The 27,233-nt window shown below is 41.7% G+C and overlaps 1 protein-coding gene across 24 annotated transcripts in view; it reads right to left on the bottom strand.

The window, feature by feature from the left end:
• NRXN1 (neurexin 1) overlaps nucleotides 1–27,233 on the bottom strand; it is a 678,763-nt gene that overhangs the window by 32,729 nt on the left and 618,801 nt on the right. For 2 of the 24 annotated variants that reach the window (XM_066546282.1, XM_066546283.1), the window contains exon 1: nucleotides 20,476–20,580. The exons of the other annotated variants lie outside the window; for them this stretch is intronic. In XM_066546282.1, coding sequence (XP_066402379.1) covers nucleotides 20,476–20,508 — 33 coding nt within the window. In that variant the 5' untranslated portion in view covers nucleotides 20,509–20,580. Of the gene's footprint in view, nucleotides 1–20,475; nucleotides 20,581–27,233 lie in introns of those variants that run through there. 24 annotated transcript variants of the gene reach the window in all.

Genomic DNA, 27,233 nt, shown 5'->3' with positions numbered 1-27,233 from the left:
TCAACTCCAAGGGACAGATTTTGAGCGGCTTGGAAGGGAGGAGGGCACAGGAGCTGCCTGCAAAGCAGTGTTCCACTCCTCTCCTCCTAGATCAGCTATCAGAAAAGAAGTCCTCAGGCACATGTGAACATTTTTCACTATGGCACCAAACAGGCAAATACTCCTTGGCTGCTCTGCTGTGCAGCCTTTGCCATTCAGGGCAGCCTTGCTAGTTTTATCCAACACCACAAAGCAAGAACTGGGATTCAGAATCTGGCCAAAAAAAATTGCATAAATGCAAGTTGCATTAGTAGGGTCCCTGAAGGATGCTGGTGTGTGCAAAACCCTGTTTTCAGTGCTGTAGGTCAAAGATTTCCTAATGTGCAGAAACACAACCTGTATCACAATGTGCAGCAATTTGAAATGAAAGAAATAATAACTCTGGAACCTTATTTTGATTGATTTCTACAGAACATAAATGGAGCATCTAAGCACTCAGGTGAAGAAAAGAAAAAACTCCACAAATTAAGTGAGACTGCCCACAGTGAATTTCTCCACCTGATCACACCAATTTGCAGAGATTCATTGTATGGAAGGAGCCACATAATGCTGAATTTCATGATGAATGGACACTATGACAGCAAATGATTTCCTCTAATATTCCATTATGCTTCTCAACATTTGAAATTTAATTACTTGAAGAAAAAAAATTAAAAAGGCAAAAGCCATCAATAGCCTCACCGTTACAGTGTATTTTCAACTTGAGAAGGTAGTTTGTTTCACCATAAAGAAAACTTCATGTGCAAACCCAAGGGAGGCAGATCTCAGACATTATGACAATGTTGCTATAGCAATTATTTGTGGGAACGTGCATCGGTGGCAGCTCAGCTCTCAAACCTACTGCTCAGCTCATGCATGGTGTTCTTAACCAGAATATAAACTGCCTGGTGCTCATTGTATCCTAATAAGATTTGTAAATTGCTTACAGTGATGTACTTCCAACAACTAGGAATGGAAGAATAGTTTTGTTACTAACACTTAATCATGCTCAGAAAAACCCTTTATGTCTGTGCATTCAGTTAGATATTCCAACTGCTCTTTCTGAGAAGGCAAAGTCATATAAATATAGTTTAAAAGCAATCAATTACATTTCCTGAATTATTGTGCATAATATATTACTCAAATGGGGTCGGCTTTGAATAGTGGTTATTTAAGATCAGGTTAATATTTGGAAGCAAAGGAAGGAAAAGTTGTACTGAGGCAAAATTTTATAACGATTCAGCATAAACAAAGGGTGTGAAAATGCAATGTTCCAGTATTCTCAAAATCCCAAGCAGCAGATAAAGCAGAAATATCTGAATCACCCTTGCTTGTATTAAGTCCATTTAATAATACTTCACTGCTCAGCTAAACTAAATTTTCCTGGATACATTCATTAAAAATAAATGCAATCGTGCGACACTTGTGATATTAATGGGCAGCTTCAGGTCTGAAATCAAAGCCATATGTTGGAAGGGTTGAGGTTTGGAGCTAGTTCAGTTTTGTACAGCAATCTATGAACATAAAAGTCACAGACAATGGACAAACTACCTCTGCAGACCAGACTCTTTGGGGTGCTCAAGTCATATACTTAGCCAGCTACAAGCACTTTCTTCAACCTACTGTACTTTAATCCCCAATTAACTTTATTAATTGATCTTATACTTTAAAACTGCTTCAGCAGCCAGAAGAGGATGGGTCCTAGGAGGGCGTGATGCTTAATTTCACAATGAAGACTTTGGTAATGAAAGATCCATCATGCTACAAACTGAGTGCCCTACATAAAACAAGGCCACAGCGGAGCTGGCCGTGTTCTGCTTCCCAAAATGACAGCCTCTCACTAAACTCCACCAGATACACAGTGAGGCAGTTCCTTCAGACTTCCTTCCCAGTATCTGCAGCCTATCAACTCAGCATACACATATTTCAGCATGTCTTAATATTTTGCTTCAGCACACTGAAACGTTGCAGCCTCCCTCTTTGTTCTTTGCAGCCTTCCGTAGCAACGGCTGAATTAAAGTAGCTCTGGAATATCTACTTCAGCAAATTATTCTCAGATATTTGGGAGGCTGAAAATCCTAGCAAAAAAACCTGTGTCTGAGTATTTTTGGAGCAAAGCAATCACTTATCTTTTAGCTTTTTTTTTTTTTTCTGGAAATAAAATTCACCAGCCCTTTTCAACACTAGAAAGTCATACTTAACCTCATCCATCAATAAGTGTAGTAGGCTAGTAACTCCCTGTTGTATTTTTAAAGGTAATAGAGCAAAGGCATTTTCTAAAACACACTTGACACATGCTAATGCTCAGTCTGGAAGTACCTACTCAGTTTTCAGAGCATACATGCTGTCCTGTTAACCCCTAGCACTTTTTAATAAATTTTTTCTCTTTTTCAGAACTCCAGACAATAAAACAAGTGGCAACTGATTTCAATAATCAGCAGGTGTGTATAGAGCTGCTCTTTAATTTCCCTACCCTATTCTCCACATTACAAAGAGATGAGGAGAAGATGAGGTTAACCTTTAAAAGTAAAGTTCTTTTAATGAGCGACAAACATGGACACCTACAATCCCAGAGGCTTTACTGGCTGGGGAAAACACGTCTAGAAAACTCATCTGTAACTCCCAGCCTGTAATATGGGGGCACACTCTGACACCAAATGATTCTTTCTTGTTTTGCAGTCTTGAAACTTGTCTCCTATTTTCTTTATTAGTCACAATGCCAGGTGGCTGTAGTGCTGTGGACCCAAGCAAAAGCCTGCTGGGATGTCCTCTCCTTTCCTACCATTTGCTTACAAACACACAAAATCTCCAAATGCCCCCCAGTCCTAGCTTTTTAAACCAACACAGAACTCAGGAAATCTCTGTTTCTGTAATGGCAATGGGAAATACACGTTTTCCATTAGATGGCTGCTATTTTCCTAGTTCATATGGGGTTTAGCACTGGAAAAGCAAAGGAAATGAAAGCCTTCCCTGCAGTCTTAAATCCTTTTCTGATTATGGATTTCCTTCAGGAGAAATTACCACCTAGGTGTGCATAGCTCTGCACTTGTAGCTTTATGCAAGAGCTTCCACTTAAAATAGCAGGACAAAAAGCAAATGGCTCCTTCCTCCTGAAATCTTCTGCGCCCATGGCTCAGTTTTGATTGAGCAACACCAAGATGGCTTTACATGGAAAGCACCTCAAGGAAAAGGCAGGCACCCACCCACCATGAAGAAAGGGGTGGCTGGCAGTCTCCAAGTTGTCAGTCAGGGAAGAGTGAGCATTTTGCTTCCTACAACAGGACAGGGGGCCCAGCCAGCAGCTCCCACTTGCCAGTGGGCAGGAAGCAGAGCACCACCAGCCCACTGCCCCTACTGCTGTCTCTCCTCCACGAGAGGCTGCTCCCCCAGCCCAACAGGGAGCAGCAAATGCTGGCAGACGGGGTGTTTCCACTCATTCTGCTCTGAAAGCTAAAAGTGCCATTATAACATGATGCTAATAGCTAAATCTCAGCTGTATGTGCCAATTTGTGCTTGAGGAAGGCTGTTCTCCCCTGCACCAACTTAATGGGAGCAGACTGAGTGAGTGTTAAGGTTTTCATGCGCAAGGAAAATGCACATACAGCAAATGCCAGCAGTGCATGATGCTGCAGAGCAGGAGTTCTGGAAATGCTGGAGCAAAGCCTCCAACAGGGGATCATAATCCTCAAATACTGACTTGGAGGTGGCAGGCTTCTCTCCACGGCATATGCAGTTATAGTGAGCATTTGCAATATTTATTCTCCATTAAACATGTAGTGTAAGTATCAATAAAAATTGTTTGTCTTCTTTTACTGCCAGTCTGACCTCGCTGTTAATAAAGGTAAGGAATAGCTTTTTTCATCAATATGGGAACACATGTAGATTGATATTTATCACTACATGGCCTGCTTAGAGCCCTTCTAGTTTTCTTTGAAGGATCACAAATTATTCACAACACTGCGGGGTTTCTTTAGTGATAACATCTGATACATTTTATATAACATCCTTGTTTTTGTATCTGATATCAAACCCTATAAACCACATCATTTTATGGGGAACCTGAAATTGGATTCCTCTGCAACAGAACATTTCCTCCCTTGACTGTCTGCAGCACTTTATAAAATATTTATTGCTAGGATGCCTAAAAATACACATAGCCCAGCACAGCTTTAAGATGGAGAACTATTTAGCAGTCATAGACTAGATTTCATACCACAGGGTTCTTATTAGGCATAGTTGCCTAGAAATCACACTTATTTTCTGAAACACGACTATAAAATATTTTCATTTCATATGAATAATTCAGCTCCCTGAACAGACAAAATTATATAATTTTTTTACTTCTTCAAGGTTCCACAGCAAAAACTGTGCTCCAAAAATATTCAGAGACCCAGGTGAACAAGCTTGTGTGTTTCTGTCTATTTATCTTTTATTTGAGAACAAATTTAATTACTCTTTGCCTGACACACATCACATATTTCTGGTCAAGCTTCAGCATGAAATGCAGAGATGCTGTTTTGGGCCAGGCATCCCCCAGAGTGATTCATGGGATGCTGAAAATTCCCTGGGCTTGGCTGCTTGCATATAAATCAGCCAGGGTTCTTCTCCGTAATGCAAATGGCAAGGCAGCCCTCTTTCCTGGCAAATTAAAGCAGTGACAAACACTTTCTCAGCACTACTCAGAGAGGCATGAATTCTCCAGGGAAACACAGCACAGTGCTTTGCACCAGCTCTGGAGAAAGGCAGAGACACACAGAGCCACTGTCCCACCCTACCATCAGTGTCAGTGCGACCCCTGACAAAACTACACTCATTGGGGCTGTTTCAAGGGAAGCACCAAGAAATCAACCACTACTCCCACACATTCTGGTCTAGGTGGATGTCCCAGTTGCAGATGGTGAACAAGAGCCAGGACTTTGACACCATGATGTAGGGGAGAGGGCACTGGCAGAGATGCAACCCTTTGCTAGCAAGAGAGGGGTCACTACAATTCCCAGTTTTTGTGGATGTTGGAGGGTTCAACTGTAAAAAAAAACCCTTACCTTTCTACTGTTATACCATATTTGTGTTTTTAAAAGAGTGAATTCCAGTATGATACACTAATCCCCTCCCAGCACTCAGGTTTTTCACTCTCAGTGGGGTTTGTGTGAATGCACCGAGGTACCAGCTGTTACTGCATCCATGCTGCAGGAGGCTGGGTCTGGCTCTCCACCCTTTCTCAGGATACTTCCCAGAAAACCTGTTCCCTGTGCCTTGACATCACACAACAAACCCAACCCGAGCAGGCCTGCCATTAATTCACTACAATATTTTATTCACAGGCACATATGTTGCAGCATATTTCACCATGTTCAAGGGACCCTAAAAGCCCATTGTCCACTCTCTGTAGGTATAGAATGCATCCATCTTGCTCAAAACAACAGCTTTGCTTTCCCCAAAGCAGTGGAATTGAATACAACTGAGAATTTCTGTTTGATGAGTATAGCAATCTTAATTGAGATTTAATGTTTACTTTACCAGGCTAAGCACAGAGCAAACGCCAGAGAAATTATTAGGAACAAAAAAAAAAAAAAAAGGAAAAAAAAAAAAGACAAGACTAATTAACAGTGGCTGAAACTTGCTTGGTTCAAACAATACCCTGCCCAAATGATGGGGTTTGCCTGCACAGAAAAGGCTTAGCCTTGCAGATAAAACGTTGAACCCACAAGTGCCCTTTTATTTTCCAGCACCTGAACCAGTAATTAAAAGAGAATTCTTTAAAAGAAAGCATAATCTTACCTGCAGACAAGCAAAAGACTAAATATTTAATTCTTTTGTACAGAGTGAAGTGGGAAATGGGCAGAATGAGCATGTGTGTGTTTGGGGGACATTCTGTTTAATCCCTGCAGTTCATAATGCTTAGAGAGATACAATCACCATTTCATAGCTGCTTCACATAGGTGTCTGCTTTATGACTCTAAGCCACATTAAAATATCAATTCTAAGACTGATGAATAGTTACATTCAACTACAGACCCTCAGAGTTTGCCCTGCCTTTCCCACATCAAGAAGGATCTAGTTCTGGAGATGCCATGCCCTGCAAGCAATGGTTTTCACCTTCCCACTTTCACTTGCAAAGAACTATACACATTTAGAAGCTCTAGAGATTCAGGGAACTCATTACACCTGTCCCAAGTCCAAGCACTTAGATCAGCTCCCCTCCCACTTATGCATACTTATGCTTTGCAAAATAAAATTAAGTTACAGCTACCTGCTTCTTTTTCCACAGGCAGACACCCATGACCTCCAAGAGCCTTCCTTTTAGCCCCTCCTGCTCTGCCTGATGTGGTGAGGGAGCCACTTTAGCCTGGAGAAGCAAGAGCTGCAATGCTTCAGTGCACAGCTGAGAGCTGGGGCTGGTACTGGGAATACCCAAGAGAAAAACATCCCTTTAGTGACAGCAGCAGCTGCTCAGCATTAAAACACAGAACCACGGAAGCAACAAATAGCCCTAATTGCTCTAGATAAGAAAATTATCTGCAAAGTGGAATGACAGAATCTCTGAAGTACATGAACAGAACCTTATCAGACATGGTACCACATTTTCTTAAGCAATCGGGACCTCCTCTGAGGACTCGTTCTGTTTCTCATGGTGATTGCTCTACTTTTCTTTTTCCCAGAGTTTTTAGCGACTGGGGATGATAAAAGAGGATTAATGACTGATTTTAATGTCATGTAACACTGGTAACATACATATAATGCAGTAATTATATAAGCAACTGTCTCTATAATCACTCTTCAAGGAATCACTATCTACAAATCTGCCACTTTGGCTTTAATACTACAGCCCTAACCTGTCAAAATCACATTGGATTTTCATTACAATACTGCAGAAGTTACACAAATGAGCTACAAAACCATGTCTTGCAACAAATCCATATTTCATGATATAATTTATACTGTGGAGAGCCAAAGCATAGAGACATTTAGGTAAAACAGGAACTTTCATTTTGTTGTGGTTTTTTGACTTCTTTACCTCTCCCACAGCAGTCCTGTGATGCTTTAGAAGTGCCAACACCTACAGTCATCTCTGTTGAAAGCTAAGCTGTACTGGACATTGAAAAATTTATGGATTTCAGATAGGAATTCCTTTATCTGACCTACACCTCTTTTGCTGCTCATCACATGAGAGATATTAAAGCACAAGGACATTTAAGAAAGAAATGAGACGAAGGAATAAAGTGCACAGGTGCTCACAAATGGAAGAACCATTCTAATCAACTCCTTGAAAAGTGGCTTCAGCATTGTGCACCAACTCCTGCATCCATGTCTGCTCTCTGTAATAAGTTCAATTTCCCTCTGATGGCAGCATCTAATTTTTTGTTTTCGTTAAAGGTTCCACTTTCCTAAATGAAAGATAATTAAAATAATTCCAAAAGCAAACAGCAAAAGGCAGAATTGCTTTACAAGAAAATTCTTTCCCTAATTGCTCTTTAAATTCACCTCCCACTTTTGCTTCCCTCCCATAATGTTAGCTGGATTTAAGCAGAAGTTTTCATAAGCAGGGATGAATTCCTCTGGTGTAATTCCACTAACAGAGTGTTGAGGTCTTGCAGGCCATTACCCCCACTGCTGCCAGAGGGAATTTTCCTGGGATAAAGACCAGTGTATCCACCAGCCTCTATGTCCTTAACAGACACTTCTGCAGAAGTTCAGATCATTAGGAGAGAAGCCCCTGGATCCAGATTATTTGCCCAGTTGTTCCACTATTACTGAGATGTCTTCTTAAATAAATGTGCTGTTGCTAACAGGCTACTTTGGTTCATACACAGAAATATTTCTCAGCTAATGGATGTCTTCCTTAGGATGACTGTGAAAGGCCAGCCCAGAGGCCATGAGACATTGCCTGGATCAAACAATCTCTGTAAACATTTTGAAACACAGATATGTAGAATCAGAATGCATAATGAAAACCCCAAAAAGTTTTATTCTTGTTATTATAATAACCACAAAATGGTGATGACTTTTAAAATACACCAACGCTGAAGAAGGATCAGTGACCTGAAAACTGCTGGTGTCAGGAAAGAAACATCTGAAGAACATCCACTAACAATAATCTACTTTAGGCTCAGTCAGGAACTGGTAATGCAAGTTCTCATTACAGTAATACAACAATGTTTATGCTTATGTTTTGGATTTGTAATTTGTTCGGGTCTTTCTACATTAAAACAATGCCTAGTGAAATGACAGCAAAATAAAACAGAAAAATGTATTCACTGTTCAGCATTTCTAAACAACTAATTTAAAGGTCCAAATTTGCAGTGCTGGGCATTTTTTCCTGCCTGAAGCTGTCTAATACATTTTCACTGCTAGAAAGGTCCATCTAACACTGTAATGCTGGAGAACTTTGGGAACAGACTGGACTTTATGACCCAGAAATTCTTTTTCAGTCTTATGCTCTCTTAGGTAACTATGAGTAAGTTCCTGTGTGGGTGAATGAACAACTATGAGTTTTCTGTAAAATTTGTGTCTTCCTAACTTCTTCCAGGCTTTCCTGCCTTCAGCCAGATATGTCTCTTAACTGAACTGAAATTTTGCTGGAAAAGGCCCTGACATTTCTCCCATGCTAGTGATGGGTGGAGACTCTTTCTACATATGAAGAGATTGAATAAAGTAACTTCTTTCTGGTTTAGAAATAGCAAGGCTAAATTTGTTTGATATCCCATATTTGGAACCAATAAGACTCTCTCCCCAAAAGCAAACAGACAATAAAAAACGCAATACTGATTTAGGTGAGCAAATTCTCACCTCTAAGTTCCTCAAGGTGGAAGTAGAATGAGATTTTTTCTCCTCAGCACAGGATTTTGGTGTGTGGCACCACATTGACAGTGCACAGCCCTCCAGGTACACCAGCACCTCCCTCCCACCTACACTTGCTCCTGTTTAATGGCAGATGTCAGAACATGTGCAAAGATCACTCCTCTTTCTGGCAGCTGCTTTTCTTGTGACATTGTGCCTGACCATTTTATCAATGCACATCTCAAAATGTGACCTCCCCCAGGGACTCTCACAGATGTGCAGTTTCCAGACACTGGTCTGACCACAAATCTGTTTGCAGGTGACGGTCTGAAGAAAACCTGGTCCCAACCTCATTCTCTTCCAGTTTCCCTCTTTCCTTTTCAGGCAACACTTGAAAAGTGCTCTTTCATCACAGAATATCAGGGAGATTTTGCAACCATTCCAGCCTGCTGTCCTCCTTCACATCCAGAAAACCAAATTCCCACCGTGATTTGCTTTTCAGCCTATGTTTTTCTCTTTCCACAAAGTCTCCTATAAAAAAAGTTTGAAGACCCTGCTAAGCTATACATGTCCCAGTCTACCAGGCATCATTGTCTTTGCAATGTTACTTTGGACATGGAAAGTTTATGAAATTAGGCTCTGCAATAGTTTAGTTGCACATTTCAGGTTCTGCCACATAATTTTCACACTTGGTATAAACACCTCTCTCCTAATGGTTAAACTGGGTGAGCCAAGTGGTAGGGATATCTATTTTATTAAACTTTGCCAAAGTCTAACTTCATTTTAAAATCCCCAAACTCTCCCCCAATGCCTTATGTTAACTGATGCAACTCAAGAGCCACACACAGAAAAGGTTTTCTCATGCACCTTCCAAAGGTTGTGTGAAAAAACATCTACAGATAAAAGAAACCACTCTGAATGAAAGCCATTTTTTCCACTTATGTGGTTGAATGGATCTCTTGCTATTGGGAAATTTGGATCTCAGTTGCTTTGTTTTGAGCTTGATATTCCTCACATTTTTCCATGCTCAGCTGTGATAGCAAACTCTCCTCTTCTGCTGCCCATTTGTTCCCAGGTGGAAAACTTCCATTTTGTGAAATATCCAATCAGGCATTGCTGCCACCTGATTGCTTCCAGCAGCACAACAGCACCTGACAGGTAAATGCCAGATGTATCAGGAGCATCAGCTGAAACAATCCCACCCTGCCTTGCCTTTGTGTTCTCTGGTGAACTTTGGCATCAACCAACTGCAGATTCAGCTACTTGCCAGTTCTCCAGGCTGCTTTCATCCCTCCCCAGACCAGCCCAACTCACACCTGCTTATGTTCTCTCTTGTTACGGCTTTGGGAAAACACAAACAGGTTTTAACAGCCTTTTTCAGCATCACTACAGCCCTTCCTGGGGATAAACACACTACTGTGAGACTTTGCAGATTGCCACAAACTGCTTCTCTGTTTAATACTTCATTTTGGCAAACCTCATGGTGATAAAAAGATGGACAGTAAATGTCACGGAATGTCTGCTGTAATCCATGGAGTCAATGCCTGCCTGCATCTACTCTCTATTCAGGTCTTGCTGGAATTGAATTTTTCATAAATGTAAAACACAAAGAAAATAAAACTTCCCTGTTGCCTTCTGCAGCCTGAATCCTCTTGCTGTGCATCCATGTGTTACCCTCACTCTTTGGCAATGGTATTTTGATATCCTTCTCATGTCACAAAATACCACAAGAATAAACTGTAAAGTGTCTGAAGAGATTTCTCTTTCTGTAAATTTAGATGCCCTAGGCTTCTTAGGTTTGTTTTTTTTAAAGGGGCTACAGGATCTTTTTCAAGACCAATCACCAGCTCATATAGAGTTTAATTCTAGTTCTAGAGTTTAATTAATCCTCTTTTTTGTCACCTCCTATCCAGTAATCAGTGTTTACTATGCTCAGGTGCTCTTGAGGATGGTATCACTTGAGAAGTTGGGAGTAGCACATCTGTCCAAAGAAGAGTGTCTGTTTGAAATCAGTTTACTCCAATACAATCTTTTCTCTTTGTATCAGGGCTGAAAGCTACCTGTGATCACTCTCAAATGGATAAGCTATCCTCCACAGCTGAGTCACAGCAGGAAAAATGGGAGATCATGTACCAAATATTTTTACATCTCCACCTGAGCATGGAAACGTGCACACACACTCTCACTGCACAAAAGGGTCTTGTTTTGAAGGAGAAGCTTCCAATTAGCTTTCCCCACAAGGCTAATTTATAACTCTCTGTGACTTCCACAGCTGTAGCCCACAGCTGCATGCAACGTTCAAAGTACCTGCTGAGGTATGAATCCTTTCAGAGACTTTTCACAAACTTTGTTGTTCTGGATAACCCCTCATCTTTTGAGCACAAAAGCTGGTGGGTGACCTTGGAAAGGGTGCCTTCTGCATGGGCACAGTGTGCAAAGACAGGAATCAAAGCCAGCAGGCTTGTGGGATCCTGGTGGCAGGCAGGATAGAATATCAGCTGCTTTGTTTTGAAAAATACTCTTAAAGCACTGAGACCCCTTCCTATATATACTGATATGGCTCTAAGTGGAACCACAGCATGTGAGCTCCTGGCAAAATTTACAGTGCCAGAGGATGAGGTATGGAGCAAGGGCAGATGCAATGATGCTCAGCTGAATTTTCAGCCAGACAGAACAGTAATAAGATGCAAGTATTGCTCCCAGAAATTTCAAAGCGGGGAGGGAGGTGCTGGTCCTGAAATGAGAGTATAACACTCAGTCTTCCACTGCAAATGAGGTTAAAAAGTGAAATGAAGAAGAGAATGTGATACCAAGGGCAGGAGAGACAGTTACAAGACTTATTTGGAGATTTTAATTGGCATGAAATTGACGGTAAGGAGAGCACCACTGTTTCCCCTGATTTGACCTCTGCAGTGCGAGATAAACAAAACTTCACTGATAAAGACTTAAAATTATCTGGTACTCAATCAGCCACCAGCTTCATATAGACAAGCCAGTAAAATTAGAGATCCTTGGAATGGAGCCAGTGTTTTGCTCCATTCAGCATCCAGACCTGGCTGGTTTCCTCAGATGGAAAAATTGTGGATTGGGCACACACCCCATGCTGGCAGCCCAAAATCAGGCCACCAGCACAAGGGTGAGCATCAGTGCTCCTGCACCTTGAAGGTGCCACCCCTGTATAATTCCTCTGTTATTTGGAAACCAAGAGCATCTGCTGAACAGAACATCCCTTCCAGTATTCCAGAGCCCTAACACCTTACATGGAAATCAGATCCAGCAATTTATGCAGCTCCCAACATTTTCAAAAGGTCAGTATGAATTTACAAAGACGAAGGGAAAACCCCGAGCTTCTTTTGACTGCTGAGCTCACCATTTGAGCACCACATTTGGCACCCATGTCTGAGTTATAGGACCTCTGAGGTCAGGGACAAAACCCAGGATATGTAGAACATGTGGTAGTTTCCCTAACTCCCACTCCCAATTATTTTACAGGGCTCACAGGTTATTCCTGCCTTTCCTCCGAGAAATCACTCCCCCATCCCAGTTATTAGCATTAATACAATTAAGCATACATTCATGCAAAACCATTCCCAGGAGGAAGAAATGTCATCTCAAAATTAGCAAACAGTCACTGGAGGAAGAAGTCCAGCTGACCCAAAAGAAGCAGCTCAATGACTTTTTGGCAAATTTCAGTCCATACACTTAATGCAAAACATTGAATCAAGAGTAATACAAAAGGCACCTGGAAAACGCAAACAAAATTATGCTTTTTCTAACACACTTAATCATTAGACAGACAGCTTTAACATTCAGGATATTTTCAACTCAAAACACAATTTATTTGTAATTCCCAGTGCTGTCTATGAGGTGGATGTCCTGTTCTGGGATGCTGACACTTGAGGAAAAGCCCAGAAGAGAATATCCAAAGGAAGGGAAAATTACTTTTAATATCTGAAAATAATGGAAGTAATGTTTTAATGTAAGACAACATGAAATAAAAGGGAGTTTGTAATGCTCACCATTAATTGAATGGGTGCTAGTTTAACAATGAGACAAATCTTCTCTGAAATGGCAGAATAATGGGATTAATACCTGTTTTGTCCAATTCTTTCTTCAATCGTCAAATTCAGTTAAAATCAAGAAATTATCTGGCATATCCATAAATGAATAAGGAACATGAAGTTCCCAGAAATACATGAAAGATCAGGATTTTCTGCAGTCAAGGTAGAAACAGAGATAATCCCACAGACTGATTGGGCAAGGAAGTAGGACCAGAGAGAACAGGACCCACAGTGCCAAGCCCTCAGCAAAGAGAGATGCAGGTTTTATTCAGGCTCTGGATAACACCACTGTGAGAACATTGTTTAACTAACATTTTTCACAGCTCTTACTCTGGTTATCAACACAACTAAGGCAACATCTTTCCATTTTGCTCTCCACAGCTCTGCAGCAGTCCAGACATACACCATGCACTGACAGTCTGAGAAACTACTGAAGCTGCTTATAGTTCATTCAAGGGGAAAACCATTTTTTTCTGGTGTTGTCTTATTATTTAGTGATCTCAAGGTAGTTCTATCTAATTAATCACAAATAAGTGAGAATCTTCTCTTGGAACCAAAATGAATTACATTTGAGGTAGGCTTCCAAAAGGAATTAGTCACTTCCCCACTATGCATTTACTCAGGTTACTTTCAGTTTTCCTGTTTCCAAGTAGAGCAATACCTGAAGTTGAAAAGCTGACTTAAATCCTTGAAGCCATCTGGATACCTGGCTATAAAAAGAGTAAAGCAAAGTCTACTAGAGCACTCCAGTCAGTCTCAGCACAATGCAAGGCAGGAGCAGGGGTCACAGATCAGCTGCCAGAGCTCCTTATCCTGCAGTGGTTGCACACTGGAAGAATGTCTCCACTCTCATAAAAGCTGCTGCTCATTCCTGCTTCAGATAAGTCACCTAAATAGCAATGGGGAACAGACAGTACAGATGGTTTGGACACAAGGAAATTGTCTTGGTCTTTTTCAGGGCCAGGTTACCATCTCAGTCACCTATTTTAGGCTGCCAGAAAGCAAAGATTAGACAAAGTGACAGATACATTCTTATGAGCTTAAAAGTTGCTATTATTGCCTTTGTAACTGTGTGGTGCACAAAAACAGTGAGATTTGAATGTCACACGTCCTCCCCAGTAACCCTGAAGGAGTATTTTGCAAAGGTCACCTTTGCAGCCTTTTCAGATGCCTCTTCTACCACTTTACTTGCTTTATTCCCTAGATATCCCCACTAGAAAGGGAAATATGTAGCATTAGAAACTTGCTGCACAGGTAAAGCTGCAAAGGGAAGATTGAGGGCTGGTGAAGTTGGCAATGGTCAATGTAGCTTATGGAAAAACTGGGGTCCTTGTTCATGCCTCTAGGTAAAGATGGTGCATCTGGCAACCTAGCACTCAAGATACTGGTAGAAAAAACCCCAAATTATGCTGATTTTCTCTTAGCTGTTTCATGCACCCTGACCCTTCCAAGAGTTAGCAGAAACATCCTACTGTCTGTTCAGTTAGTTAGAATGACTAAAAATAGATAGAAAGAAGAGTATCAGAAATGCTCTCCTGTAACGTCTCTTCCTAACCAAAACCGAACAAGGCAACCATCATTCAACATGCCCTGAAAAGAGGGGACTCCCACTGGTCCAGAATGAGTTTAAACTCGCTTCAAAGATCTAAACTGTGTTTCTCAGGCTTAAGCACAAAGAGGAATGGAGGTGCAGCACCCCAGCGCTGCGCCCTTGGCCAAGAGGACAGTTATTCCTGGCTCTGTTGCCGCGCGCGCTGGAGCCGGGCGGCGCTGCTCACGCGGGACGTTCCGCCGGCGCGGTTGTCAGCCAGGGCCCGGGGCTGCTCAGGCTGTTCAGGGCAGATGGACATCCTCTAGGAAACCACAAGCTGCACTGCTCAGCTTGGCTTTGCAAGCCTCCGTGGAGCTGGCATGGGCCAGGGGAAGTGAGCTTCCCCAGGACGCGGCGGCTGACGTTGACATCAACCTCACAGAACAGATTTGCATTTGGCAGCGCAGCTCACCGGAAGGGATATTTTTACTGGCCTGCTCTGATTTTGGCTGGGGGACCTCCCACCCCTTCCTTGCTGCCACCTCACGGCTCTAAAACATGGAAGAGGTTTGTGCTTTGTCCATGTATTCATTCCTCAGCTTCCCCAGGTTTGGTGCATTACTGACGCTTAATACCAGTGTATATATACCTGTGTTATTGTAAAGCAAAATTGTGACTTTTCATTCACTGCCATATCCCTTTTATTAAGCAATTCTAACACCAATTAGGAACTCAAAAACATGCTTTGCTCCCAAATGCCATATAAACTTCATTTCTTCCTTCTACTGTACAATACAACCTACAGAAATAGCGCGTATTTTTATGACTAGTCTCTGTGCAGCTGCTTTCCTAAAGATCTTTTGGTAAAGCATGATAAAAGAGGTGAAAACCAAAAGCCATTGTCCACTTCTTCAGTGCAGCTGTGCCCCAGGTGTACAACTGCATTGAAAAAGTGGACAATGGCTTTTGGTTTTCACCTCTTTTTACTGCTTTGAGGGAGCAGTAAAAATTGGTAGCAGTCATAGTGCTGACATACAGCCCCGGACACTCTAATCACCCTTTTTCTCAATAAACTTGCTCAACAACTTTGGTAACCTAATACATGTCCTTAAAAGTTGAAATAATTTAAAAAAAAAAAAGAAATTCCAACAAAACTCCTGAATGACTAGGGTGGAGCAGCACTAAAACCACCACAGAAAAGCAAGGCATTCTCCCCAGCCTCCAGTATGGAAAAAATACAATAACAGCAGATATAGAAATGTAGTCTTCACAATGAGAGTGTCTAGCATGGGAATTTTGAAATAGATAGGAAAGGGAATAAGAGAAATCAAAGGAACTAAAAGGAAGAAAAAAATACACAACTTGTGGAAACTCAAGGAAAATAATTTAAGTCTTCATATGATTTAGTATTGGCATGCAGCCATACCACAACCAATTTAGAGAAACCAGTGAACAAGGCACTAACATTATTGGAGCCAAGAAATGCAATTTACTCAGTTCTAAAGTCCACAACTTACTGTATCAATTTCTGGATTTGGGCCAAAAACATATGGCCAGGCTCAAACCAGAAGGTGTTCCAAGGTCCTGGACATTACAGACTCGCAGCGTGAGAAATGCCTCATCACCTGAAAACTTCCCAGGTCTTCGCTGGCAAGGAATCATTTAGTTCGTGGGATGGAATTTAAAATGAATCATTCTGGTGAAAATGCCATCTTGCTCATTTCCCATTTAACTTTTGATTTGCTTTAAGCAACAATCATCCAAGATAGCTGGGTTTAGAAATCAATGCATATGTCCTTACATACTTAGACTTCACACTCTGCGCTGTTCGGACTTCTGCCAGGGGTAGAATGTCAGTGACAGTGAAGTCACTGACAGCATTTCTATTGACCTCAGGGATGGTAGAATTTCACCTTAATCCACCTTTTATGGAAACCTAGACAAACTGCTGCACAGGGCTAACTGGAGGGTCCACAATACTCAGATTTCCTGCACCTACAGAACACACTTTCTAATCCTTATCCTTCCATCCTTCCAGTTTTTTTTCAGAGGTTACACGTTTTTTCCTTTCTTTAGTAGAGAAGGGCATTCTCTAGAATTACCATTCTCTAGCAATGCAGCCAAATGCACAGAAGCAGTCCCAACAAGTACTTTTTCTGAGGAACTGTAAAGGTTTTGTTGGCTGCCTCCTGAGGTACCCCAAATTGTTTCAGATAGCTGCTGCCTCTAAGTTTTGCCCTCAGCCCCTACTCTGTCTCATCTTGATCTGGTACTTAGATTGGAGGCATTACCTGAAGTTTCACCCAAAAGGGATTGAAAGATAGGATCTGAGAAAAAGGGATTAGCCCTTATTAATGGCATGTGATTATACAGCTGAATCTAATTATTCACTCCACTGGCAAAAAATGAAGTACAGTTCAGATATAGACAAAAAGAGAAAGCCAGTGTGGAAAAGCATAGCAAAAGACTGTAATCATACAAGCTACCCTACAAGAGGGACTTCTTGTGACTTTAATAGACTTCTCCTAGATCTGCTGGTCACAGCAACTTGCAAGAGCAGGGCAAAACACTCTATGGATTGAAAAAGCGTATTAAAAATATAAATAACAAGAGAGAACAATAAATGCAGAAATTAAAATCATCACTGTCTGAATGTGCAAAACAAGTGTAAAATTAATTTTTGTGTCAGAAAAGCTGAAAAACAGCTAATTCATAAAATTTAGCAATAGAGTGACAAAACTTTGTGGCAATACACACAACTAAAACTAATTATAAAATATTTCAAGCTACTGAACATGTCAACCAAGAAGTATGAAAATCATTTACTCTTCACCAACAAGTTCTGTCTGTCAAGCTTCTCCTTGGCTAAGAATGAATTTTGTGCTTTCTTCAACTTTTTATCTTGAAAGGCTTTTTCGTGTGTATGTACACAGAACCCAGCCAAGCTGTGACACCATCTCCAGCAGTGTGAAGACAAGGAGCTCTGAGGAGAGGAAACAACTCCTCTAAGCAGTGGCAATGGGTGACCCAGGGCAGAAGGGTGTCAGCAGTCAGAAATCCTTTTACTACGCACAGCTGCTATAGTTGACATAGCTGTAAAAAGAAAAACCCACCATGATTTTAGTAGCTGTGATGAGAGAGAGGACAGATAAACAGCTAGTGGTCCAAGATTTCCTAGAGTATATATCCCACTATGATTGCAGCAAGTTAGGTGTTCCCTCATCTGTGTCTCCAGACTATCACACTTCAGATAAATCATCAACCTGGCAAAGAAGCAAGTTCAGAAGAATGTGATTTTTCAGTCTGAAGGTTTGCTCTGTGCACCTCTGTTCTCTGCTGCTCCACCTTCTGTAATGGCAACAGAGATGGTTGAACCCCCTCTGCATTTCCCCCTTGCAGTAAAGCCATGCTGACAACTCTTAACTTTCTCTGTCATCTCAAATGAACAAGGTCAAAAAATAAATCCTCTCACACTGTGACTGGGATTTCTTGCTAAATCAGCATTACACCAAGACATAAAGCACAGTTGAGTTTCTAAACATTGTCCTTAGGCTGTTTGTCTCCTCTGAATTCCTGTTGAATATTGATTTGGGATTTAAAGGTCCAGCTGCCCACCTAATCAGGTTGTGTATACCAACTTTGACTGATTAATGGGTTATTCTAAATGCGCATCTACCTCAAGGACCAAAGAACATGGACAACATGAACTTTTCTTCTCTTGCCTCATGCCACAAGGTTTCAGATCAAATTACACCTTTACAGAAATACAGGCTTGCTCTTCAAGATACAATCACCAACCAGATTTTTCTGTGAATTTTCTTTTTCAGACACATCTAAGGCAATTTGGCCAAGCCTTAGTTATAAGAAATCTTAAAATATCAGAAAAATTACTTGGTATTAAACTTGGGACCACATGCTGGCTTTTGAGATATTCATAAGTCCAGCAGACCTTACATTAAGCAAATGGAATTCATTTTGTACACGCCATCTAGATGCATCTCTCCACAGGTGAGCTGCCATCTAGGCAGGTTTAATGGACAATTCCTCAGGCTTCCCTGGCAATTACTCCTCTGCTGACCTGGAAGGATCATTAATATTAGGGAGTTGAGATGCAATTCAATTTCCATTTTGGCTCGGCCCTAAGCTTCCCCTAAGTGGATGCTGTCAGCTGTGTCAAATTATATATGATGCCTAGGTGCTGTGGAGGATTATTAAGAAGAGTTGGAAATAGTAAACTCAATTCACAAAGTTTTCAGCCTGAACTTGAAGAGGGGCCTAAGATACCAACAGGCCAGAGCCATCTGGCATGGTTACAACCACCCATTTTTATTTTTTTTTTCCTGGGGTGAGCTGCTAATGGGAAGAGCAAAATCAGGTATTGATTAGCCCAGAGCAGTAAGAGAAGAGCTGCTGTAGAGAATGGCACATTAAGTGATTTAAATGAATACAATAAAAAACCCCAAAAGGCTTAATGGCAGAACTCTGAGGAAGCCCAGCTAGCAAATGCAAACAGCATTACACAATACACCCTGTCCGCCAAAGGAGAGAAGGTTTGATGCTCAGCCCCACAACTGCAGCAATGAATGAGGTCAGATAGTTTGGATCCAGTTCAGTCTTTTCACAATCATGAAAAAAGCCTCCCAAACCATACCTTCTCTCTCAACACATTGTTACAACCTGTAAACCAGAATAAAACTGAACCGTCTCTCCCGCTTTATTCTCCTCTGACTCATTTGAAAGAAAACAAACACACCAAAAAAAAACCTTTTCCCCTTGCCTTTCTAGCTACTGGGGGAAAATGAGATTTCTGTACAGATGGAAGCTGCTGATTCCTTGCTTTAGAAACCCTTTAACCTCTTCTGGCAGCCCTCACCCGCACCCTTGCCTTTCTCCACTATCACGATACACCTGTCCCACCTGATGCCAGCCCTGGCTTTGCCAGCAGAATTCCCATGGTGCACGCAGGCGCCAGACAGCCACGGCATTTTAACTCTTCTTGGGGAGAATAAGGAGCTGAAAAGATCATCAACCTCCCCAGAGGAGCTGGGCACTCACACAAACACACACCCTTCTGCTCGTTTTCAGGTAACAGGGAAGGCTTTGTAGCCCGTGCTCGTTTAAATCAGATGCCTTGCAGGTTTGTTATTTGAAAAACAAACAAATAAATAAATAAAAAGAAACAACTCACTCTTCGTGTTAGAAACAAGCAAATAAACAATCAACCTTTGAGAAAATACACAAACACTTTCATTGTCATCAGCATGCAGCGATTTACCCTCCCCCAAAAGATTAGAAGCAACTCATTTAAAAATGAAGCTACTTTGCATTATATATCACCACATTTTAGTCCATCAGATACAGTCATTCATTGATATGCAATTTTTCTTATCAAAGCATGCATATAACTCACAGGAATTCCCGTTGTGCAAATGCTCACTGCAAAAAAATCAAATCAAAACAAGTACACACGTACGTACACACACACGTACACACATATTCTAAGCCAAGATGAAAAGCATGCATGGTCAGGGTTTAAGCATAATTTAAGCCAAAATAATTGCTAGATTGTTAAAAAGAAAGCAGCCTGGCAACTATTTGAAGCAGGTTTTATTCATGCTTTTATTTGATTCTTCTCGATTTTCCTTTCCTTTTAGACTCAATTGTAGCAAACATGCTCAAAAAAAAGAAAAAAATGCCTATTGTTTAAAAAAAAGCAGATGAGAAAAATTTAAAAACAGCAGCATCCATGCTCTGGGTACCAAAGCGTTATTTTCTTGGAGCAGAAAAGAAAAAAAAATACAATTTAGAAGCTTTTCTAGATTTAAAACCGATATCGTGCAGAAATTTGATCTTGATATTAATGACATGAAATCTCCAAGGAGACATATTCTAATTTTTTTTTTTAGTTAAAAAAAAGTAATTTTCAGTAAATCGGTGCAAATGCCTTTTTTTTTTTGGTTTGTTTTTTTTTGGTTGTTTTTTTTTTTTTTTCTTTCTCCTCCTTGCTGTCAGCCTAAAGGTATCTTAAACCCTGCATGCGGCAGTGCTTCGCCTGTGCGCTGCATCGGCTGTGAGAGAAGAAGCTACCTGCGAGTTTTCACAGTGCCATCTCATATCCATGTCTGCCTGGCTACCCTGCGTGCTTACGGCTTTTTTTTTTTTTTCTTTTTCTTTTCCCCCTTCCTTCCCTTCCTCTCTCTCTCTCTCTCTCCCCCCCTCCCCTCCTCCTCCTCCTCCCCGCTTAATTCTTAATGGAAATCCTAGGAAATTGAGTCCATCCTCTGAAATCAATACTGGTGACAGGCGCGCTGCCTGCCTCCGCGGGAGCCGGGGATGATAAATTGCCTGCGCATCCGCCCGGCCTATCAGTGCCCGGCGCTCCGCCCGCCCCTGGCCGCGCCCGCCGCCGCCGCGGGGACACCGGGGACGCCGCACGGCGCTGCGGAACCGCGCCGGAGCGCCGGGATGCGCCGGGATGCGCCGGGATGCGGCGGAGGGAGGGAGGGAGGAGCGGCGCCCCGCCTGCCACACCCGCGGGCAGCGGGGCGACACCGACCCCGGCGCCTCGGCGGCGTTACCGCTTTAAAAAAAAAAAAAAAAACAAAAACAAAAACCAACCAACCAAAAAAAAAAAAAACACACAAAAAAAAACCCCTACAAAGAAGCCAGCCATAATCATCCGGCAGAATTCCACAATCGCCGCGGAATGGGATCGCGCGCCTTCGTGCTGGAGCCGCCCCCGCCCCTCGCTCCAACGCGGCGCTTCCCACTTGGAAGCGAGCGGGCACGGCACGGCACGGCACGGCACGGCACGGCCGGGATGCCGCGTGGAAACCCGCCAAGCACATCTGCCTCTCCTTGGCTGCGCACAGAGCCCAGCGCTGCAGAGGTGCTGGAGCGAGCTCGACCAAGCGACTGCTGAGAAGAGGTTTGTCAAGCTAGTCACCAGTTCCCAAAGTCCAGCCGCAGCGTCTGGCCAACAGATTCCTTTAACAGCAACACCATTTCTTTTTATTTGGCCCAGAGAGAATTTTTTCCTTTTTTTAATTTTTTTTTTTTTTTTATTTTCTCTTAACAGTTTTCACAAATCCCGACAGTCATAACATAGCAAGCGCCCACCTTTTGGCTTTTCCAGAAGCCCTCAAAATCTACTTTGAATAATGAATGTCTATGCTGAGGAAAAAGACAAGTGAGATACAAAAAAGTCAGGTGATACCAACTTTGCATTTCCCCTGACAGGAGCTCGGAGATGATAAAAACTTGCCCTGACGCACCCTCAACCCACCCATTTCAGGGGCAGCATGTTGCCTTTTTCAAAAGGCATATTGAACTTGCAACATCGTTTCGTAAATGACACCTCTGCATGTTACAGCTAATGGCCAAAGCGCGTGGCAGTAAAGCAAAGCTGATGGGCAGTGTCTTGATACCCTTCTTCATGAAAAATAAATTGAAATGGATTGGAAAGATCTGCTCTGCATGAAAAACATCTCCCTCCTCTAAACAGAGCCAGGCTCGACCAGAGGTTGTGTGGCTCAGTAAATTTGCATAGCGTGCCTGGATTTTTAATATTCAGTTATTAAATTATAAGTGTGTGTAAAAGGTGTCTATCTACCGTCTTCTTTTCCTGGTGAATTGAAAAATAACAACCCACGGACAGCAGCAGGGCTGCTTGCTGGACACAGGGGCTCTCCATGTACATTCATTTGGCTGCAACTCAGCCACAGCCAAAACAGTTAATGCTGAAGGAAACACTGCACTGCTTGTTGGAAGTGGCATTCCTATTTGTTAAATGTCTGTCTGTGCCACGTGGCGCTAATTAGAGGAAAGTCATTGCCCTGAGGCTCTTGCACTCGCTTTATGCTGGAACCTGACTCCTGGCCCTAAAGCTGGCAAACTTTAAGGCAGTGTGCTGGTGGATGGAGCAGAAAGCACTGTGCTCTCCTGTTCCACACATTGTTTTCTAAATGTGGGCCAGCAAAATTAAAAGCTGGAGTTGAACATTGTATTTTGATAGTTCTCACAGCTGGAAAGATCTTAGCTTTTTCATTAAAGCAATTCCTGACCCTCTGAGGCCACCCTAGAAATCCCCAACCTTGACTCAGCACCTTTCCCCTTTTGGAAGATGGCAGAGGACACCATCAGGCCAAAATTGTTTCCTTGTCCAGTGTTTTGTGGCAATGGTCAAACCTTCAAGCCTTGTTTTCCCATCCCTGCTCAGGGACCAGCACAGAGGACAGGAAGGGCAATGCCCATGGTCCATGCTCAGCAGCTGTGCTCTCCCTGCCCTTGTGGCATCAGCATCCATTTCCCTGGGTTGCCTGACAGCAGCTCCTGCAGGGGCTGTGTCCTCAACAAAAGGAGTTCATTTGGGGGGCAGAAGAAATAAGAAAAACACTCCTATTTTAATTAAGAAAATTATCTAAATGAGAATAATAAATACCATTTCAAGCAGATCAAACAATGTGGTCCTTTCACGTTTGCTAAGTCAGACTTCATTAACCCCAGCATGTCCCTTCCTGAAAGACAGTACCAAATTATCTCTAATATTTTGCTTGAGGCAGTATTTTTCAGAAGTGTGATTCTACAACAACACCATTAACAGTAATGGACTGTCATGTGTCCTGTTATTCAGGGCACTAACTAAAGCAGCAATAAAAGGAATTGTATAAAGATGGATGACAGAGCCCTAACTCCTCTCAAACGCTGAGCAGATGTCTGTCAGGATGAAATGCTGTTTGAGAAGGCTTGCCTTGAAGAGCCAGGGGGAAATGCTGCAGAGCACAGCTTGCTGTGAGCTGTGCTAGGTCAGAAAGCCTCATCCTACAGATTCTGGCTGTCCAGCAAAAAACAGCTTGCAAGAGAATTCCTTCTGTTGGGGAACAACCCTCCATCTAACCAAGTTCAGGGGTTTTTTGCCTTTCATGGAGATGCAGCTGTCTGTGTATCATGTGTGATGGGCTGTGGTATGATGTGGAAATACAATAGACAGTGTGGCTGGGATAAATTTTACCCAAAGGATGTGAAGGCACTTATGGGCTTAGCGTGGCAAAGCAGTTAGAAAGGATCTGACTTTACACTTAAGTACTTGCAATTTTGCATTTAAGTAAACTCCTGAGTGCTTTGTTGAATCAAGTCCAAGTATACAAAAAATAAAACTAAATGCAAAAAAACAATGAACCTGAATTTGCTTGACTACACACTCTTGAGCTGTAGACGAGAGTTTTGCTGAATATAAATTTTGCCAAATATATATAAAATATCACTTGAAAATTTGCTTGTCAATGCAGTGAGCAATAGGAAATGAGTTGGATAGCATATATTTCACATCAAGGGACACTGTAGTAAATATCACAAAGACAAATCTCTATAGTTACTAAAATGCAGAAACAGCATTATGCTTGAAAAACATAGACAAAAAATTCTGTTAAACCCACCATACACAACTGAGAACAGGAGAAGCCAAACTTGTGATTTGATTTAGATCTAAATATGCTACATATTTCATTAAATAAACAGGAACTGTACAGACATATCATCATTAAAATCCTTGCTAGTGCACTGAATAGGCAGTTTTTAAAAATTATTGTAATTTATCTAGGAAAAAGGTCTACTCAAGAACAAAAAAGCCCCCAATTATTTTATATTGTCTTTTTTAGATACCATTTTATCAAAAAAATTTGCATGTGCAATTTAGACACAGGTGGAAGCCTTCAGTTCTTACACTTCAGCCTAAGGGAAAGCACAAATTAAGCTGCTTGAAATGAGAATGAGATATTTTATATACTATCCACCACTTCAAATGTGCTTAATGAATGTGAAAGTTATGTGAGCTTTAAATATAAATGTCTGTGCATCCTTAGGGATTAATTTGCCACTTCAGCTTGAGAGTCACATCTCTCTTATGGCCAAGGTGGGCCTCCACTGATGCCCTGTCCCCTGCAAGTCCCTCAATATTGTCCTTGGGAAACATATTTAACAACTTTGAGGTGTATGTGGGTTTGCTGAGTGAGATTTAATTTTGTAATTACTTGTACACAATCTCATTCCCATCCAGTGAGAGCTGGTGCTGAGGAGGAAGCCTTAACTGTTTTCATGGCACAACTGGGACAGTATTTGGGACTTCATCAACGTGACACCTTCACTTTGCGCCTGGGGACTCCTGCAATACTCCACCCTGCTGAGCTACTGAACTCTGGGAAATGAGCATCATTGTCAGCACTCTGTGTCATCTCTGTGACACTTAGTGTACTTGCACCTGTGACAAAATTACCCCCTTCTGGCAGGAAGTCTGTAATCTCTTCCCAGAGCTCTGAACTCTCCCATCATGCTGTCAGCCAGGCTGAACCCATCAGGCTGGCTTGCAGACTCCTCCATTCCCATGGATCACAGGAAAACAAGCTCAATAGTGATGAAAATCTTCAAGGGAGCTGCCCTCCACTGCTTAAAAGGTCAGGATCCTCCTCCTCCTTCTTTAAGCAAATGGAAGCAGAAAAACTGTCAGTGGAAAAAAAATTACTCCCTCAAGAAACCATAATTTAGATCAATCCTACCTGTTTGGAACTAACAGCTGCCATCAGACTTTAGTCCCCAACTCTATACTGTCAAGAAACAGATTAAATGTACTCTTTTTTTCTGGGCACACATATATTTTCATTCTCACTTCATCTTACCTCCTACTGTGATTCCCTAACATTTTTTTTCTGGCCTTTCCAAATCCTTCTACGCCTGGTTAATCAACAGTGTCATAATAATACACAGGGAAAATGATGACATGCAGCTATTATCCTAATTATATAGAGCACCTTTATTTTGTCTCAATTGTCTTCATAAATGATGTTTCTTACCCATGCAAATATTAGCACTACTTGATTGCTCATACCTATCTGGTTTAGTCATAAGTACTCATTGCCTTTTCTAGGTTAGAGGGGGGGAAATTGCAGGGGAAGATACACAGATACAGATGTAGGAAGGGGAAAGAAGTCATGGCTTTGTATCAAAATCTTTTCCAAGGATGATTAAGAGTGAACAACTGCAAACCTCTATTTTTGAAATGGCAAAATCAAACATTTGTTGCAGCATGTTTAAAGCTGAATGCCTGTAGAACAAAGAGAATGAAATTTTTCTCCTAGACTGCCACAAAAGCAGACACAAAGAAACAATGTATGATACCCTTCTGTGGGGGGAAAAAATAATCACAGATAAGATAAATTCGGAGCAGCATTCTGAAATTTTCAGGTACATTTCCCATGATTTTCTAATTAAAAATAATCCAGGATTACAGTGTCTTATTATTCACATGGTTCCATTTTGCCCCTGTAGCTACACAAAGGATGCCAGGTGTCACATGCAGAATGTATTCACCCTTGGTATGATCTCCTGGCTGGGAACAGGGGTTTTACCCCACTGTTTCAGTCTAGGAAATATTGAGGCTGCCTTACATGAGTGTCCACTGTCTAAAAGAATTGGAAATACATCATGTGCCTTGCTTTCTGCAGCAAGTGCCCCTCTGTACAGGTCACAAAGTCCTAAATAAACTAGCCCTAAATCCCCACAGATGATTCACATGGGAAGCCCCTACTTCTTTTTTATAGGGGGACAAAGGAACCACAGAGCAACAATGGACTGTTGACAATCTCTTTGTCAATAAACCTTCTTGATTTGTTATTTTAGTGGTAATACAGGTGTTATTCTCATTTCAGTGAGTGTCAGTTCAGGGGTTTATTAGGGAACCTGAAATATCTCCAGAGGCTCAGCAGTGTCAGCCTGAGACACAGGGTCAAGCTTAGCACAGCTAAGAGAAAACTTTTAAATTACCTAAAGTTTTTTCTTTTCCTGCAAACAGCAACAGGATCCAGAGAAGAGAGGAAAATGAACTCCAGTACCTGCAGCAGCACCTCAACAACGTGTGCTTTGCAGGAGAAGCACATGAAGCTGTAAACATGAAAACAGAAGCTGGGGGGGAAGTGGTGTCTGAAGAGAGAGACCTACATCTGCCTTTTGCTCTTTGTTGTGAGAGAGCATGTCAGAGATCACGTTTTCTTCCCCCAAATAAGAACAAGGAAAAGAATTAAAAATGAAAGTCTTTGTGTTCTTTCCTCCTGGGTACATAAAGCACATCTGTGTGTGCACAAATAAATAAGCTGGGAGCAACTGTAGTCGAGGATATGCTGTAAACAATAAAGCTATTTATACCATTTCATACTTCTGTCAACATTTGATGTTTCAATATGATTGTGTATTTCACAAATGTTTAGATTCTCTCATCACCTTTGGCAGGGTCAGGAAAGGTTTTGTCCCCTTGTGTCAGCCTCCTGTACGGATAACAGGGGAAACTGCCTACACCAAAATGTATACAGGATGATGAAATCCATACTATAAGACAAACTTGCAGTACCTGTAGTTAGGGGAGCAGATAGAAAGAAAGATGAAGTCTCAGTTTCCAGTGTTTTTTCTCCATGTGTAATTTTTTCCTGCTCCATCAGAGCCATTTTTGGCAGCTGGGGAATCCTTCTTGCAATTTCAACATCTATAAAAGAGTTTAAATCTAAACCCAACAGAGTAGAGAATGTAATATACTGGGATTGATTGATCTGGATTTTTGGGTTTCTAAAACCTCGTTGGTTCAAAGAAGATTGCTACGAATATATTGTTTGTTCTACTTCAAAATCATACCTTTTGAGAGACACCCACATAGCTCAGAAATAGATGTGCAAATGCACTAAATTTTGGCCTTGCTACATTTGTAGAGTGGGAGTGTAAGGGGAAAAAAAGACAAAATGAAGCCTTCCTTCTAAATTAAAGGTTTCATATCCTAATAAATAATTTCTTTGGCTGTTAGTAAATGC

This window comes from Molothrus aeneus, chromosome 3 (assembly GCF_037042795.1).
Source record: "Molothrus aeneus isolate 106 chromosome 3, BPBGC_Maene_1.0, whole genome shotgun sequence".
Lineage (NCBI taxonomy): Eukaryota > Metazoa > Chordata > Aves > Passeriformes > Icteridae > Molothrus > Molothrus aeneus.
This window is presented reverse-complemented; position numbering and strand designations above follow the sequence as displayed.